This window comes from Cucumis melo, chromosome 9 (assembly GCF_025177605.1).
Source record: "Cucumis melo cultivar AY chromosome 9, USDA_Cmelo_AY_1.0, whole genome shotgun sequence".
Taxonomy (NCBI): domain Eukaryota; kingdom Viridiplantae; phylum Streptophyta; class Magnoliopsida; order Cucurbitales; family Cucurbitaceae; genus Cucumis; species Cucumis melo.
This window is the reverse complement of record NC_066865.1, coordinates 21,578,077-21,593,506: the sequence shown is the minus strand read 5'-3', so window position 1 is coordinate 21,593,506 and position 15,430 is coordinate 21,578,077. Positions and strand designations below refer to the sequence as shown.

Sequence of the window (15,430 nt, the reverse complement as noted above, 5' to 3'; positions counted from 1 at the left end):
TAATATATTTTTATGTCATATTTATTTGATTATTCTATTTCTTATTTTTATTTCCACTTAATTTAGTCGATGAAAATAAATGTTTTCTAAAAGAAATGATTTTTTAAACAAACCCTAAACCTACGGTAGGGATTTTGAATATAATAATCGGAGCTAACAAAGGACTACTTGGACTTTGTAATTAACAGTTAATTAGGCCATCAAAAATCATTCCAAAATCCTTTTAAATTTCTTTAAACAAAATTTTAATTATTTAATTTTTTTTCTCTTTTATCAACTTTAACTTAAATTTAAATGATTTATTTAAATTTCATAATAATAAAGTTGCATTCACTTCTTTTACATTTAAATTCTTTTTATAGAATGTAATTCCGCATTAAATACAAATATGTTTTTTCTAAAAATATTATCTAGTATATTGTTCTTGGTATTCAATCAAATGATATGACATGCAAAAAAAAAAAAATATTGTAATTACGTAAAGAAAATGCAACCAAATAAGACGTTAAAACAAAAAAAAAATATGAAGGAGAGATGTTTTGTCCAATCGTCAAAGACTTTACATTCGGTCAACTTAATTTGAACAATATTTCTTTATATATTTTATATCATCTTTCTTTGACTATTCTTTTTCTTTTTATTTCCATTTATTTTCTCTGCCTAGAAATATAATTTTCTAAAAACATTAACTAATATAGTATTTAAGTTTCTAGGGCTCAATTCAATAATGTAGGACGTAGGACGTGTAATTTAAAGAAAATGCAACCAGAGAAGACATTAAAAGGAAAAAAAAATGTTCAGAAAGACTTTGTTGAAGCGTCAAATACTTTACGTTTCAATCAATTTAATTGAATTATATTTTTTAATGTATTTTATGTCATAATATATCCAACCGATCACACCGATCATTACGAAAGATAGGAACAAGAATCATATCGGCCTCTTGCTTTTAAACTTCAACACCTTTTTAAGATCTTGGAGACTTCTGAATCTTCTTTAGATATCAATCCCAAAGATTTCAGTAAACTCTCGAAGCTCTTGGAATCCTTCAGCTATGAAAAGAAAATGAAATTCAAAATGGATTTGGATTAGATTTGAGTTGTAAGCTAAGGTTAGTTTAATACGTAAAGAAACTAAACAATAAACATTCACTTTACTGTAATTGAATCTAATTTAATCACTACAATCTCTCTAGTTACCAATATTATTTGTTCAAATTAAATCACATGTTATTGACTATTAGAGATATCAAGCTGCTAAGAAATTATATTTTACAGTTAAATTAATGTGAAAAAAGAAAAAGATTACCTAACTCTCATTTGCATGCATGCAGATTCGTTCTTTAAGGAATTGAATGCTCCTCCCAGTTGCTGCATGAACTTTGTAAGAAGCATCCTCCACAAACTTGAAATATTTATATCTCCAACTCTTCTTCAATATTAAACTTCCAACAACTCCCCAAAATCCAATTATATATCCGAGTATTATCATTATGTAAAGCAACCACTTCTCCCATTTATCCTCCTCTTGATCCACATTGTCAATCTTTTTCAACGGTGGTTCCGATGAATTCTCAATTGCACATTTTGTTGGAAGTGGATCCCCGCATAGATATGGATTATCATCAAAACTTGAAGCTTCATTGAATGTGGAGAGATGACCTTCACGAGGAATTTTTCCAGAAAGATTGTTGTGAGATAATATCAACACTCCTAATTTACTTAGCTTTGATATGCTCCTAGGAATTGATCCTGAAAGTTGGTTGAAAGATAAGTCGAGTGATTCTAACACCCCCATTTCTCCTATTTCTGCAGGAATTGTCCCGGTTAGATTATTGTGGGACAAATTCAATCCAAATAATCCTTTAAGCAGGATTATCTCACTTGGAATGGAACCAACCAAGTGGTTTCCGGAGAGGTCTATATTTACCAAAAATTCTTTTAGTTGCATCACAGAGTAATTTAAATCCCTTGATTTGATGTGTTGTACTAGATATTTTGTATCACCACCACCGCAGAGTAAACTACTTCTACAAAAGAAGTAATTACCATAGTTTACTTTTCCTGTCATTACATTGAAGTTGCTGAGATTTGGTGGAATGCTTCCTTCTAATTGATTGTGTGCAAGATCCAATAACTGCAACCTAGTGAGTTTGCATAGAGTTGAAGGTATGGTTCCATTGAACAAATTACCTCGTAGTATTAGCAATTGCAAATTTCGAAGATTATTGCCAGCCCATGTAGGGATATTTCCAGAGAATTTGTTTCCTTCAAGATCTAACGTATCCAAAATGTGAGAATTCTTCAATACAATTGGCATGGACCCCTCAAAATTATTGTTTCTCAAGTACAGTTGTTGAATATAAGAAAGATTACCCTGTGAATATGGAAAGGTCCCAAAAAAAATTGTTTGAGGACAAATCCAAATAATGTAAATTTGGAGCCAGCAAACAACCTTGAACAATTCCAGATAACCTATTATTTGAAAGATCCAAAATCTCCAAATTCTTCAATTGGCAGAGTGAAGATAATAAAGAATCATTGATAAGATTATCATTGAGAAATAATTTTCCCAAATTGGGCATTTGATCGACAATTCTCGTAAAAAGTGGGCCTCTGATTTTGTTGTGGGAAAGATCCAAAGTGGTGAGATTTTGTGGTGCCAACCATGTTGGTATAGCACTTGAGATACTCGTATTGGACAAAAGTAAATCAATCAATGATTTTTGGTTTTGAAGCCATGGAGGGAACTCACTTCCCAAACAGCCAATACATGAGTCTGCAACAAACAATTTTAATTGAAAAGGAGGAATCCAGTTAGGGTCCATGTCCAATGAAAGATGCTTATTGTGGCCAATCATTAAGGTATCTAAACGAGAGAGATTTGCAAAACCAGCTTTTGTAAGAACAGCTTTGAAGAACATGTTTTTTGATATGTGTCTTACAACTCCAAATTTCCAAGCTGGATAAAACATTCGTCGCTCACCCCTTCTAATCTATTTTTGGAAAGATCTAATGCTCTCAAGTTTAATAATCTTCCAAATGAGGTTGGAATTGCTCCGGTTAAAGCATTATCTGAAAGATGTAAATGTTCAAGGCTTGATAAGTTTCCAAGCCAATTAGGAATTGGGCCGTGAATGCTGCTGTTATCAAGGTTAAGGGACTTTAAGTTTTTGAACTTTTCCAACCAATCTGGTATTTTTGTTCTTATAGATGTATATTCTAAGTTAAGCACTTGAAGATCATATCCATGGTACAATCCATAGATTCATTCTCATAACTACTTCCAAACACATCTCCACCAAAATAAGAGTTATACGAAAAATCAAATACTTTGAGGTCACATTTATTTCTAATGAAAAAAGAAAGTCCGCCATCAATAGTTGTAAATTGATTTCCAGAAAGGTCTAGTAATTTCAAAGAAGACATATATTTTGAAAAGCTTTAGGAGTTGAACAGCTTAACTGATTGTTAAATAAGTCTAAAACTTGAACTCTGCTAAGAAAGGAAGAATAATTTAAAGAACTAAAAGAGAAATGGATGTTTTGAAGTTTACAACTTCCTAATCTTAAAGAGGACAATATAGGAAGGGAACTTAGTATTTGCATCAAATTTGGAGCACGTGAAAAGTCCATGGAACTCAACCAAAGAAATTGTAAGGATGAAAGGCGAGATATCCATTCTACATCGTCGTTATTTGTTTGTAGTTGATAATTGGATGATAAATCAAGAACATCTAATTTAGTAAGATTTCCTAAATGAGGAGGAACCTTTCCCCCAAAAGATGCGCCAGAAAGATTAAGATATGTTAATTCAACCATTGTACCTAAAAAGCTTGAGATTTGAGTATACTCGAAGTCGTTCCCACTTAAATCCAAGTAATTTAAGTATTTCAACTCAAGCAAACTAGAATCAATGGAATTATTGCTATATAAAGGTGATGAGTCGTCGTAGAAGTTGACCTGATAATCGTATCGAAGATCAATGATAGTAACATGTCCAGTAATTTGACTGCAACCCACTCCTTTCCAATTACAGCAATCAGTTCCATTATTCCACGAAGCCAAGCGATGAGAAGGATCTTTATAGAAACTATTCTTGAATTGAAGAAGAGCTTCACGCTCCTTTTGGATGCAAGCTGCTGCAGTTATGGAGAAACAAAAATGGAGGTGTAGAAAAAGCATAATCATCCATAACACACAAAATAATGGAACTACTGAACTTTCTTTAGAAACTAATTTCCTCATTTTGCTTACAATTGAATTCAAAGTACTGAGTAATGTATATATGAATTTGGTTAAGAGTTTAGTTCAACTTATAATGAATGAATTTTAGTGCAATTAATTTCTTCTTTCTCAATTTTGGCAAAATGAAAAGCAATATACTACTTTTAAATGTTCTTTACCTAGTCAGGTCTATTTCTTTATTTTAATATTCTTAAAAATATTTTAAGTTTTAAATTTTAATGCTTATTTATAACTTGTTTCAATTTTTATGGGTTGAATTTCGAATACTTAAAAATGAAATTGATGATGATCGTAACAATGTTATCCAAGTCCTACATCAGTTAGAGATAATTAAGGTGATATTCGATTATAGGTATATAAGTGAAGATATATAACTTGCATACTTATAGTATACAAAAGAGTATACGCAGAGCAGCTAAAAAAGGAACAAAAATATTCATATCATTAATTGCCAAAAAAATAGTTCCAGGTTGAATAATATTTTTCATTTTATCAAAACAAAAATCATATATCCTACTTTTAATTTTTCGAAATTATCTTAAAATTTTTTTTGAAAATATTTAAAAATCTGAAAAAAAAATTTAGAATTTAATTTGATACAACTATTAATTTAATGTTTAAATTGATATATACAACTCTCAAAATTCAAGATTTAAACTAATACAATTATTAGTTTGAAGTCTAAATCGATAGAACGTCTTGAATTCAAGAGTATATATATTTTCTTAATGTTAGAGTCAAATAAAAATTTGAGAGGATAAAAAAATATATAATATCAAGCAGAAAGATCAAATAAAAGATAATGTAATAGAGACATATATTAGTAGACAATTATAGAGATAATCATCAAGAGAGGAACAATAAAACACAAACACATATATGAAGTTTCACTAAAATGTTTAATTATTTTTCTAGACGACTTTGACTTAGTCATGCCTTTTATTTAATTCCTTAAAAACTATTTTATACTTTAAATTTTGATATTTTATAACTTAGTTTCAACTTTGAACAATCTTGTCTAAAATATAATTAATAAAAAAAAAAACAAATGATTTATTTTCTTAAAAAAATTATTTTCAAATTAAATTATTTAGAAAACGATAAATAATTATGTGTATTTTATTAGTATATCCTTCACTTTTGAAAACCAAAATCTGAAAATAAAATTATTAGTATAATTATGTGTTCATGTAATTCCTGAAGTCTCAACTACCATCTCTCTCTCCTTCCATTTTCCCCCCCAAAATCTCATCATTCTCCCGCACCTGCCCATATGAACTCGAATGGTATTCTATTCTATTCTATTCTATTCTTCAATTTCCGTCTCATGATTGTAGATTTCATTCAAATTTTGATCTCCGATTCTCTCTTTCGATTTGAAGCTATGGTGATCGTCCTGATGGGCGTCTGCGGTTCTGCAAAATCGTAAATATCCGATCTACGCCCGATTGTTCGTCCTTCTTTTAACATATTCACTCCAAATCCAGATTCTGTAAACATTTGGTTGATTGATTGATTCAACAGCTTTAGAAGATGAAATTAAGAGTAGTAATATAGTAGTAGTGGAGATTTTAGATAACTAATTGAATACGATTATGAAGATCTGTGGGATGTGTCTATTTTCTTTGATGATTTGTTGAGCTGTTATTGTTGTAGTTGTGCGTGTGTGTGTGTGGAAAGCAGGACAATCGATGAGATGCTTGGCAAAGCCTTGGATTTCACTTTTCTTGATGCTGATTATTTTCACCCAGTCTCTAACAAAGGTATTATTTCCACAACCTTAATTCTCTCTCTCTCTTTTTCTACTTATTTCTAGAAGCGTTGATGCACATTGATCTAATTCTATAATAGGAACGAAAACTAACATTTTGCCAATATCAAAAGGAATCCCTCTATGGGACAAAGATCCAATGCCATGGCTTGGGAAGATTCGAGATACATTGAGAGAGAGCATAGCATGTTAAAAGTAGTGTAGTTCTTGGTTGTTCAGCTCTACAGAAACACTATAGAGAGAATTTGAGATCAAGTGATCCAAATTATGAAAAAATGGGAATAACAATGAAGTGTGTGGTGAAGTTTGTTGTATTGGATGCTCCAGCTGAAGTGATGGCTTTAAGATTAGATATAACTTAGTGCACCTGCCCCATTTGCTTTAGTTTTGTCTTCCTCAGATGATACCAGTAAATTTGCTAGCTGAAGTATTGATCCTCCTGAACTCTCCATATAACGTATCATCATGGTGTATATGCAGCATTTCCAATCTGATATAAGATATAACCAACTACATCAGATTTCACAGCAAGTACAAAAAAGGGATTAGTGACTGAACAATAATCAATCGCACAGTTCCAGTAGTAATGATGATGACGGCGACTGTACTTTTCGACACAATTTAATTCTCAAACACAAACCACAAAATATAGTAGATATAACTTCAATACAAACCTCCAACTAATGAATTTGAAACCTTTCAACCCAAGATTTGAAAAAGGAAAAAAAAACTTAACAGCTAAATAAGTTAAAAAACTTGAACATGATTTGTAATTAGAGGTAGTTTTGGAATTTTAAAATAAATTATCATAGATCAAATCTGAACTACAATGATTTTACTTGTTTTCAAGATTTTTCTATAATTGCATAGATATTAATATATAAAAAACATTTGCTATTTTAATGAAATTTCTTATATTATAATATTAAAAGAAAAGATAAATTTATAAATTAAAAATATATTATATTTATTAATTTTTAGTTAAAAAAATCCTGAATTGTAAGTAAAGAGTCCATTGACGTGTTGCCTTAGTCCAACACTTTCAAATTCAAAATTCACGCTCTTAACGGTCACATTTCTCTATGATCATCTCCCACTTCTCGACTTCATTGAATCTCTAATTCATTTCCTGTGGCAGCATCAAAATTTCTTCAACCCAAACAAAAATTTTATTTTCCTATTGCCATGGATTTCCGTAGTTTGTCAAGGACAGAGCTCCAAGCGACCCCCTTTGTAAGAGGAATAAGATTCCGGCCAATATCACTAATGTTGCCATGGCCGACTCTTTTGCCGTTCTTCAATCCCTGAGTCATCTTTCCTGTTTTGTTGATCATCTGTTGATTTTGGATTGTTTGTTCAAGATTTGCTTTTTAGAACCTTGGCTCTTGTTGAGAATCTCAATCGTTTTTTCTGTTTATTGATGTTGTAATTTAATCATGTGATTTTGGGAATTTTGAAGCATATAATATAATTCTCTTGTGTTGTGAAGCAGATAAGATTTTTCTAGGGTTGATGAATTTTCAACTTTTTTTTTTTTTGTATCGAATTGTCTCGTTCAAAACAAAATTTCTAATCGATAAACCCATAATATAAAACTTGAAGTTTATGATGTTTTATAACAAAAAAACAATCAACCTCATTTCATCAGCCACATTGTTTTATTGAGTTGCAATAAAACAATAAAAATATAAAACAAAAATGAACGTTTGGTCTCTTTCTAAAGACGTTTGTAAAGACTGAATTGAATAAAACAAAAGGCTTACTCTATTTGTACAAGTAGTGTTCATAGAACTTGTTTTCTTTTTTCAAAACCATTTCTAATACTAAACTTTCAGAATCCCACATTATATTTAAAAAAGCTAAAAGATACTTGTACTCCTTATTAGATAGATTGATTATTCCAGCTTTCATTGCATCTGCATCAAAGATAGATTCAATTTATTAATATGATAAATTTAAATTTAAGATATTTTTTAATCTTTTTCTTAATTTAAACGTACTTATAAAACTTTTCAATAATTTAAAGTTATTTTTTAAAACAAAATTTTAATGTTTTTCATTTTAAACTAAGGGTAAGACTTTAAGAACAATTTTTAAACTTTTAAAAATTTACTAGTATTTTTACCCCAAGTAAAAACTAAAATGTTCAAAAACATTATATTTATAATTTAACAGAATTAAAATCATTATCAAATTGGTAGAGTTTGAGTTTTAAAATATAATATTCTAAAAGAGAAAGATAAACATTTGGGTAAGGAAAGCATAAGCAAATAATGAAGCCAAATTTTAATTTAGAAAGGGTCATTACAAAACCACTCTTAGCTTTCCAAAAATATTATTAAACATTCATTATTTAGTATTATTTGTTCAAATGAAATGTATTGATCACTAGAGAAGAAGCAAAGAAATTATAATTTATTACCTAAACTCATCATTTGGGAATGCAGATTCCTTTAAGAAATTCTATGCTCTTCCAAATGGTTGCATCAACCTTGTAATAAGTCTCATCCACAAACTTGAAATATTTATATCTCCAACTCTTCTTCAAGATTAAACTTCCCACAACTCCCCAAAATCCAACTATAAATCCAACAATTATCATTATGTAAACCAACCACTTCTCCCATTTATCCTCCTCTTCATCCACATTGTTCATATCTTTTAATTGTGGTTCAGATGAATTCTCATTTACACATTTCGTTGGAAGTGGATCCCCGCATAGATATGGATTGTCATCAAAATTTGAAGCTTCATTGTATGTGGAGAGATGTCCTTCTCGAGGAATTTCTCCAGAAAGATTGTTGTGAGATAACACCAACACGCCTAATGAACTTAGTTTTGATAGACTCCTTGGAATTGGTCCAGAAAGTTTGTTGAAAGATAAGTCGAGTGATTCTAACACCTCCATTTCTCCTATTTCAGCAGGAATTGTCCCAACTAAATTATTGTGGGACAAATTCAATCCAAATAATCCTTTAAGCATAATTACCTCACTTGGAATGGAACCGACCAAATGATTTTTGGAGAGGTCTATTTTTACTAAAAATGTTTTTAGTTGTTCCATGGAGTAATTTAACTCACTTGACTTGATGTTTTGTACTACATATTTTTCACTATGATAGCACATTTCAGCATCTGAATATTCACAGTAGTAGTAATAACCATCCTTAGAACGTTTTCTTGTCATTACATCGAAGTTGCTGAGATTTGGTGGAATATCTCCTTCTAATTGATTGTGTGCGAGATCCAATATCTGCAACCCAGTGAGTTTGCATAGAGTTGAAGGAATGGTTCCATTGAACAAATTACCTCGTAGTATTAGCAATTGCAAATTTAGAAGATTATTGCCTACCCATGTGGGGATATTTCCAGAGAATTTGTTTCCTTCAAGATCTAATGTATCCAAAATGTGAGAATTCTTCAATACAATTGGCATGGACCCCTCAAAATTATTGTTTCTCAAGTACAGTTGTTGAATATAAGAAAGATTACCCTGTGAATGTGGAAAGGTCCCAAAAAAGTTGTTTGAGGACAAATCTAAATAAAACAAATTTGGAGTTAACAAACAACCTTGAACAATTCCAGATAACCTATTATTTGAAAGATCCAAAATCTCCAAATTCTTCAATTGGCAGAGTGGAGATAATAAAGAATCATTGATAAGATTATTACTGAGAAATAACGATCTCAAATTGGGCATTTGATCAACAATTCTGGTAATAAGCGAGCCTGTCATTTTGTTGTGGGAAAGATCCAAAGTGGTGAGATTTTGTGGTGCCAACCATGTTGGTATAGCACTTGAGATACTCATATTGGACAAAAGTAAATCAATCAATGATTTTTGGTTTTGAAGCCATGGAGGGAACTCACTTCCAAAACAACCAATACATGAGTCTGCAACAAGCGATTTTAATTGAAAAGGAGGAATCCATTTAGGGTCCATGTCCAATGAAAGATGCTCGTTATGGTCAATCACTAAGGTCTCCAAACGAGAGAGATTTGCAAAACTAGCTTCCGTAAGAACAGCTTTGAAGAACAAGTTTTTTGATATGTCTAACAACTCCAAATTTCCAAGCTGGATAAAACATTCGTCGCTCACCCCTTCCAATCTATTGTTTGAAAGATACAATTCTCTCAAGTTTAATAATCTTCCAAATGAGGTTGGAATTGCTCCTGTTAAGGCATTGTCTGAAAGATATAAATATTCAAGGCTTGATAAATTTCCTAGTGAAGCTGGAACTGGACCATAAATCTTACTATATCTAAGATTAAGGGACTTCATGTTTTTTAATTTTCCCAACCAATCTGGAATTTTGGTTCTCATAGATGTACCTCTTAAGTTAAGCACTTGAAGATCATATTCATTATTGAAGCAACTTATAGATTCATTCTCATAAGTTTCAAACAAATCTACATCAAGATCAGAGTTCCATGATAAATTAATTTCTTTTAGACCACAATTGTTTCTAATGAAGGAAGAGTAGAGTCCACCTTCAATAGCAGTAAACTTATTTGCTGAAAGGTTTAGTAAATTCAAGGAAGACATATTTTGAAAAGCCTTAGGAGTTGAACCGTTTAATTGATTGTAAGATAAGTCTAACAGTTGAACTCGGCTGAGAAATGAAGAATAATTTGAGGAACTCAAAGAGAAATAGATGTTTTGAAGGCTACAACTTGACAGTCTTAAAGAGGACAACATAGTCAGATAACTTAGTACTTGCATCAAATTCAAAGATTTTGAGAAGTCCATGTCAGTCAAGCCAAGGAATTGTAATGATGAAAGGTGAGATATCCATTCAACATCACCATTATTGCTTTGCAGTTGATAATTGAATGATAAATCAAAAACTTTCAATTTAGTAAGATTTCCTAAATGAGGGGGAACTTTACCCGAAATGACTGTGTTCGAAAGATTAAGATATGTTAACTCAACCATTGAACCTAAAAAGCTTGGGATTTGAGTATAGTTGAAGTGATTCCCACTTAAATCCAAATAATTTAAGTATTTCAACTCAAGCAAACTAGAATCAATGGAATTATTGCTATATAAAGGCCACGATGAGTTGTAGGAATCGACCTGATAATCATCGGATCGAAGATCAATGATAGTAACATGTCCAGTAATTTGATTGCAACCCACTCCTTTCCAATTACAGCAATCAGTTCCATTATTCCACGAAGCCAAGGGATGAGAAGGATCATAAGAAAAACTATTCTTGAATTGAAGAAGAGCTTCACGCTCCTTTTGGATGCAAGTTGCTGCTGTTATGAAGAAACAAGAATGGAGGTGTAGAAGAAGCAGTATCATCCATAACACACGAAGTAATATAACCACTGAACTTTTCTTAGAAACTAATTTACTCATTTCCAAAGAATAAGAATGGACTTCTGAATGAATTTGGTTAAGATCAGTTCGTCTCTATTTATAATAAAATCAATTTTAATTTAATGCAACTTTTTAATTTCTTTCTCAATTTTGGCCAAAGGATTAATTTAAAATATCAATTATTGTATTGCTTTTTAGCACCACTTTACGAAATTGGCAAACAAAATGAATGTATGAATTAAAGGTCCTTTTGCTTTTGTACTGTAACTATCAAAGACTTAATTATTAGTCAAACTCTTTTCTAAAAACAAATGTGAGAAAAGCATTTGGTGGAATAATCAAAGACTTTTATTTTTCAGTCAATGAATTTCTTTATGTTTTTTTTATTTGATCATAATTCTACTTGTTGTTTTTATTTCCCATTTAATTTCTCAGACTACAAATTTCACCATAATAGATGCAAAGGCCATGAAAAAGATACTCTCTTGGGTCTAATTTTCTTTTCTAAAAAATTGAATGATATACTTTTATCTTTATGGTAGCTAATTATTAACTTTATTCTTCATCAAGTGTTATGGTTAAAGTTTCATCCATTTTCTTCATTTATCAAAGACTTCATTATTAGTCAACTCAACTTTAACTCATATTTTCAAAAAAGAAAATGTGAGAAAAACTTTTTGAAGAACCATTGTAAGTATCTATAAGATTAAACCCCTTTGTTAAGAGAATGTTATTTCTTTAAATTTAAGGTTTTTTTTTTCCAATCGATTCAACTAAATAAGTCTCTTGAAGATTGTTTTTTTTAAAAAAAAAAATATATGACATCTCCTTCAATAGAAAAAAAATGAACTAAGAGTATTTTTTAAACCAAACGCTAACTGATTCCATCTAAAGTTACAGGCAATAGTACTTTGAACCGTTTTTGAAAATTTAAAGATATATCTGGAACTTTTAAAAATTATTGCAGAATATTCTTATGTTCGCATTAATGTTTAGGGATATTCAGTCCGGTCTATTTTAGCTTTTCTTTTTTCTTTTTTCTTAAAGTGTTCTCAACCAACTTCTTTAGGAATATTGAAAAATCTAACTCATATTATACAATGGAACATTTTCAAATATAAAAAAAAAATGAACCAAAATAATACAAAATTTCAAATTTTATCAATATTAGTCCGTCAACATTTATATCTAGCAGTGTATCATTAATAAAATCGAAAAATTTGTTATATTTTATATATCCAAGTATTATCATTATATTTTAAATATGGATTGTCACCGAAACTTAAAGTTTCATTGAATGTGGAGAGATGACCTTCACGAGAAAATTCTCTACAAAAAATTTTGTGGGATAATATCAACAGGCCTAATTTACTTAGTTTTGATATGCTTCTAGGAATAATTGGTCCTGAAAGTTGGTTGAAAGATAAGTCAAGTGATTCTAACACCTCTATTTCTCCTATTTCTGTAGGAATTGTCTCGGTTAGATTATTGTGGGACAAATTCAATCCAAATAATCCTTTAAGCATAATTATCTTACTTGGTATGGAATCAACCAAATGGTTTTTGAAGAAGTTTATTTACCGAGAACGTTTTTAGTTGTTCCATGAAGTAATTTAAATCACTTGATTCGATGAGTTGTACTAGATATGACAATTATAGAGGTAGTTATTAAGATAGAGATAATAAAACACAAACACATGTGATGTTTCACTAAAATGTTTAATTATTTTTTTAGACGACTTTGACTTAGTCACGCCTTTTACTTAATTTCTCATTAAAAGATATTTTATACTTTAAATTTTGATATTTTATAACTTAGTTTCAACTTTCATAATCAACCCAATAATCTTGTCTAAAATAAAATTAATATAAAACAAATCATTTCTTTTCTTAAAAAAAATCATTTCCAAATTAAATTATTGAGAAAACGAATATAATATATATATATATATATACATTTTCATGGAGTTTCCTACTAAACATTCTTCTAAAAAAACTAACAGAGCTTGTCAATAGATAATTCGACTAGGTAGAACTTGTCAAATTAAAAACTCAGGAATTCAATTGCCTAATTTAAAACACGAGGAACTAAATGCATCTATTCTTCAAAATATGGACCAAAAAATTATACTTACGTTAAAAAGTTATTTGACTGATCCAAACTCGACTCAAAGAGTATTTAAGACCTGAAGGACTGAGATTAAGGTAAAATTTTGATCTTCGATTTTTTTGTTTTAGACAAATAAAAATGATTTTAAATGTTTAGAAGTATAAGATGTATCTTAATATTATATACTTAATTTTTAAAAATCAAAATCTAGAGATAAATTACCAAACAAATTAAATTGTTTTTAGTTAATTCCATTGAATTGTTAAAAACAGATTATAAAAAATAAGAAAAAAAGTGTTATTATGTGTTCATGTAAATTTCTAAAGTCTCAACTACCAATCTCTCTCTCTCTCTCTCTCCATTTTCCCCAAAAATTTCATCAATTCTCCCGCACCTGCCCATATGAACTCGAACGGTATTCTATTCTATTCTATTCTATTGGATTCTATTCTTCAATTTCGGTCTCAAATTTGTAAATTTCATTCAAATTTTGATCTCCGACTCTCTGTTTCAATTTGAAGCTATGGTGATCGTTCTGATGGGCGTCTGCGGTTCTGGAAAATCGTACGTCTCCCATCTACGCCCTATTCTTCATCCTTCTTTTAACATATTCACTCCAAATCCAGATTCTGTAAACATTTGATTGATTGATTGATTGATTGATTGATTCAACAGCTTTAGAAGATGAAATTAAGAGTGTAGTAGTAGCAGGAGATTTTAGATAACTAATTGAATTTGATGATGAAGATCTGTGGAATAATTTGTCTATTTTCTTTGATGATTTGATGAGCTGCTATTGTTGTTGTTGTTGTTGTGTGTGTGTGTGTGTGGAGCAGGACAATTGGCGAGATGCTTGGCAAAGCCTTGGATTTCACTTTTCTTGATGCTGATCATTTTCACCCAATCTCTAACAAAGGTATTATTTCCACGACCTTAATTCTCTTCTTTTTCACTTATTTCTAGAAGCCTTGATGCACAATAATCTAATTCTATAATATGAAAGAAAATTAACATTTTGCTAACGATTGCTACACACTAAATTTAGTCTTAACACAATGTTCGTTTCAATTGAGGTTTGTTTTCAAATCAACGGTCAACCAATTAGTAATTAAAAATGAAAATTGTGTTTGGGTCTACCTTTTTGACATTTCTAATTCAATTGTTAGGCGGTGGTGGATTGAATCATTCCGCATTAAAGTCGTTGGTAGTGTGTCATCCTTATGTAGGATTTGGTCCTTAAGAAGTATATTGAACTAATACAAAATATTTTTTCATAAGTTTTTTCGACTTCAGTTCCGTTTTTTTTTTTTTTTTTCCTTATAAGTGTTTGAATTCCGGTTTTCAAACTCTGAGATTATTTGAAAAGCTAACATTAGTACTCTTCATCATTATGAGCAGAGAAAATGTCGAAAGGAATCCCTCTATCGGACGAAGATCGAATGCCATGGCTCGAGAAGATTCGAGATACATTGAGAGAGAATATAGCAAGTAAACGTAGTGTAGTTGTTGGTTGTTCAGCTCTACAAAAACACTATAGAGAGATTTTGAGATCAAGTGATCCAAATTATGAAAAAATGGGAATAACAATGAAGTGTGTGGTGAAGTTTGTTCTATTGGATGCTCCAGCTGAAGTGATTGCTTTAAGATTAGAGAAAAGAGCCAAAGAAGGGAATCATTTCATGCCTTCTGCTCTTTTGAAATCCCAATTGGATTTGTTGCAAATTGATGATAGTGAAGGTATTGTAAAAGTTGATGCTACTCAAACTCCACAAGCAATTCTGAGTAATATTCTTAACCTAGTTTTAACCCAGCATTAAAATGTCAGACTATCATAATTTCAATTTTACACTTACATTGACAATAATATTAATAAAAGTTATGATTTTAGATTTGAGTTGGAAATTTTCTTCAATGATACTTCAAGTTATGAATAATATGCTAAAAAATTGTCCAAGATCAGTCTAAGGTGATTCACAA

General features: G+C 30.4%; 3 protein-coding genes across 8 annotated transcripts; 2 read left to right on the top strand and 1 right to left on the bottom strand.

The window, feature by feature from the left end:
• Positions 1–5,383: 5,383 nt before the first annotated feature.
• Positions 5,384–7,506, top strand: LOC103504679 (gluconokinase-like). Of its 4 annotated transcripts, none has more exons than XR_007823517.1 (4): positions 5,384–5,532; positions 5,629–5,696; positions 5,903–6,009; positions 6,131–6,847. XR_007823517.1 is itself a non-coding variant. In XM_017047958.2 (4 exons), exons 1-4 carry the CDS (start codon positions 5,520–5,522, stop codon positions 7,323–7,325), a joined length of 333 nt encoding a protein of 110 aa, XP_016903447.1. In that variant the 5' UTR covers positions 5,384–5,519; the 3' UTR covers positions 7,326–7,506. The 4 variants fall into 4 exon arrangements, 3 of the variants coding, with proteins under 3 accessions (XP_016903447.1, XP_008467298.2, XP_016903451.1); XM_017047958.2 differs by lacking the exon at positions 6,131–6,847 and adding an exon at positions 7,156–7,506 and having other exon boundaries at positions 5,629–5,671; XM_008469076.3 differs by having other exon boundaries at positions 5,629–5,671; positions 6,098–7,506.
• Positions 7,507–7,607: 101 nt separating this feature from the next.
• On the bottom strand, positions 7,608–11,405 carry LOC103504680 (receptor-like protein EIX2). Of its 2 annotated transcripts, XM_051089776.1 has the most exons (3): positions 11,095–11,405; positions 8,440–9,270; positions 7,608–7,933 (listed from the first exon to the last, which is right to left on the bottom strand). In XM_051089776.1, the coding sequence occupies exons 1-2, from the start codon at positions 11,380–11,382 to the stop codon at positions 8,449–8,451; spliced, it is 1,110 nt and encodes a 369-aa protein (XP_050945733.1). In that variant the 5' UTR covers positions 11,383–11,405; the 3' UTR covers positions 7,608–7,933; positions 8,440–8,448. The 2 variants fall into 2 exon arrangements, with proteins under 2 accessions (XP_050945733.1, XP_050945732.1); XM_051089775.1 differs by having other exon boundaries at positions 8,440–11,404.
• Positions 11,406–13,632: 2,227 nt separating this feature from the next.
• LOC103504681 (gluconokinase) lies at positions 13,633–15,347 on the top strand. Of its 2 annotated transcripts, XM_008469078.3 has the most exons (4): positions 13,633–13,868; positions 13,975–14,017; positions 14,290–14,369; positions 14,852–15,347. In XM_008469078.3, the coding sequence occupies exons 1-4, from the start codon at positions 13,856–13,858 to the stop codon at positions 15,268–15,270; spliced, it is 555 nt and encodes a 184-aa protein (XP_008467300.1). In that variant the 5' UTR covers positions 13,633–13,855; the 3' UTR covers positions 15,271–15,347. The 2 variants fall into 2 exon arrangements, with proteins under 2 accessions (XP_008467300.1, XP_050945731.1); XM_051089774.1 differs by lacking the exon at positions 13,975–14,017 and having other exon boundaries at positions 13,741–13,868.
• The last annotated feature ends 83 nt before the right edge of the window (positions 15,348–15,430 follow it).

Excerpts from the sequence above, each read along its gene's own strand:
- LOC103504679 (XM_017047958.2), top strand. Across the intron at positions 5,672-5,902 it reads GTCTGCGGTTCTGCAAAATC|TTGTGCGTGTGTGTGTGTGG; the intron begins GTAAATATCCGA and ends TTATTGTTGTAG. Across the intron at positions 6,010-7,155 it reads TCACCCAGTCTCTAACAAAG|CATCAAAATTTCTTCAACCC; the intron begins GTATTATTTCCA and ends TTCCTGTGGCAG.
- LOC103504680 (XM_051089775.1), bottom strand. The coding sequence starts at position 11,382 with ATGAGTAAATTAGTTTCTAAGAAAAGTTCAGTGGTTATATTACTTCGT.
- LOC103504681 (XM_051089774.1), top strand. The coding sequence starts at position 13,756 with ATGTGTTCATGTAAATTTCTAAAGTCTCAACTACCAATCTCTCTCTCT. Across the intron at positions 13,869-14,289 it reads TGCCCATATGAACTCGAACG|GACAATTGGCGAGATGCTTG; the intron begins GTATTCTATTCT and ends TGTGTGGAGCAG. Across the intron at positions 14,370-14,851 it reads TCACCCAATCTCTAACAAAG|AGAAAATGTCGAAAGGAATC; the intron begins GTATTATTTCCA and ends CATTATGAGCAG.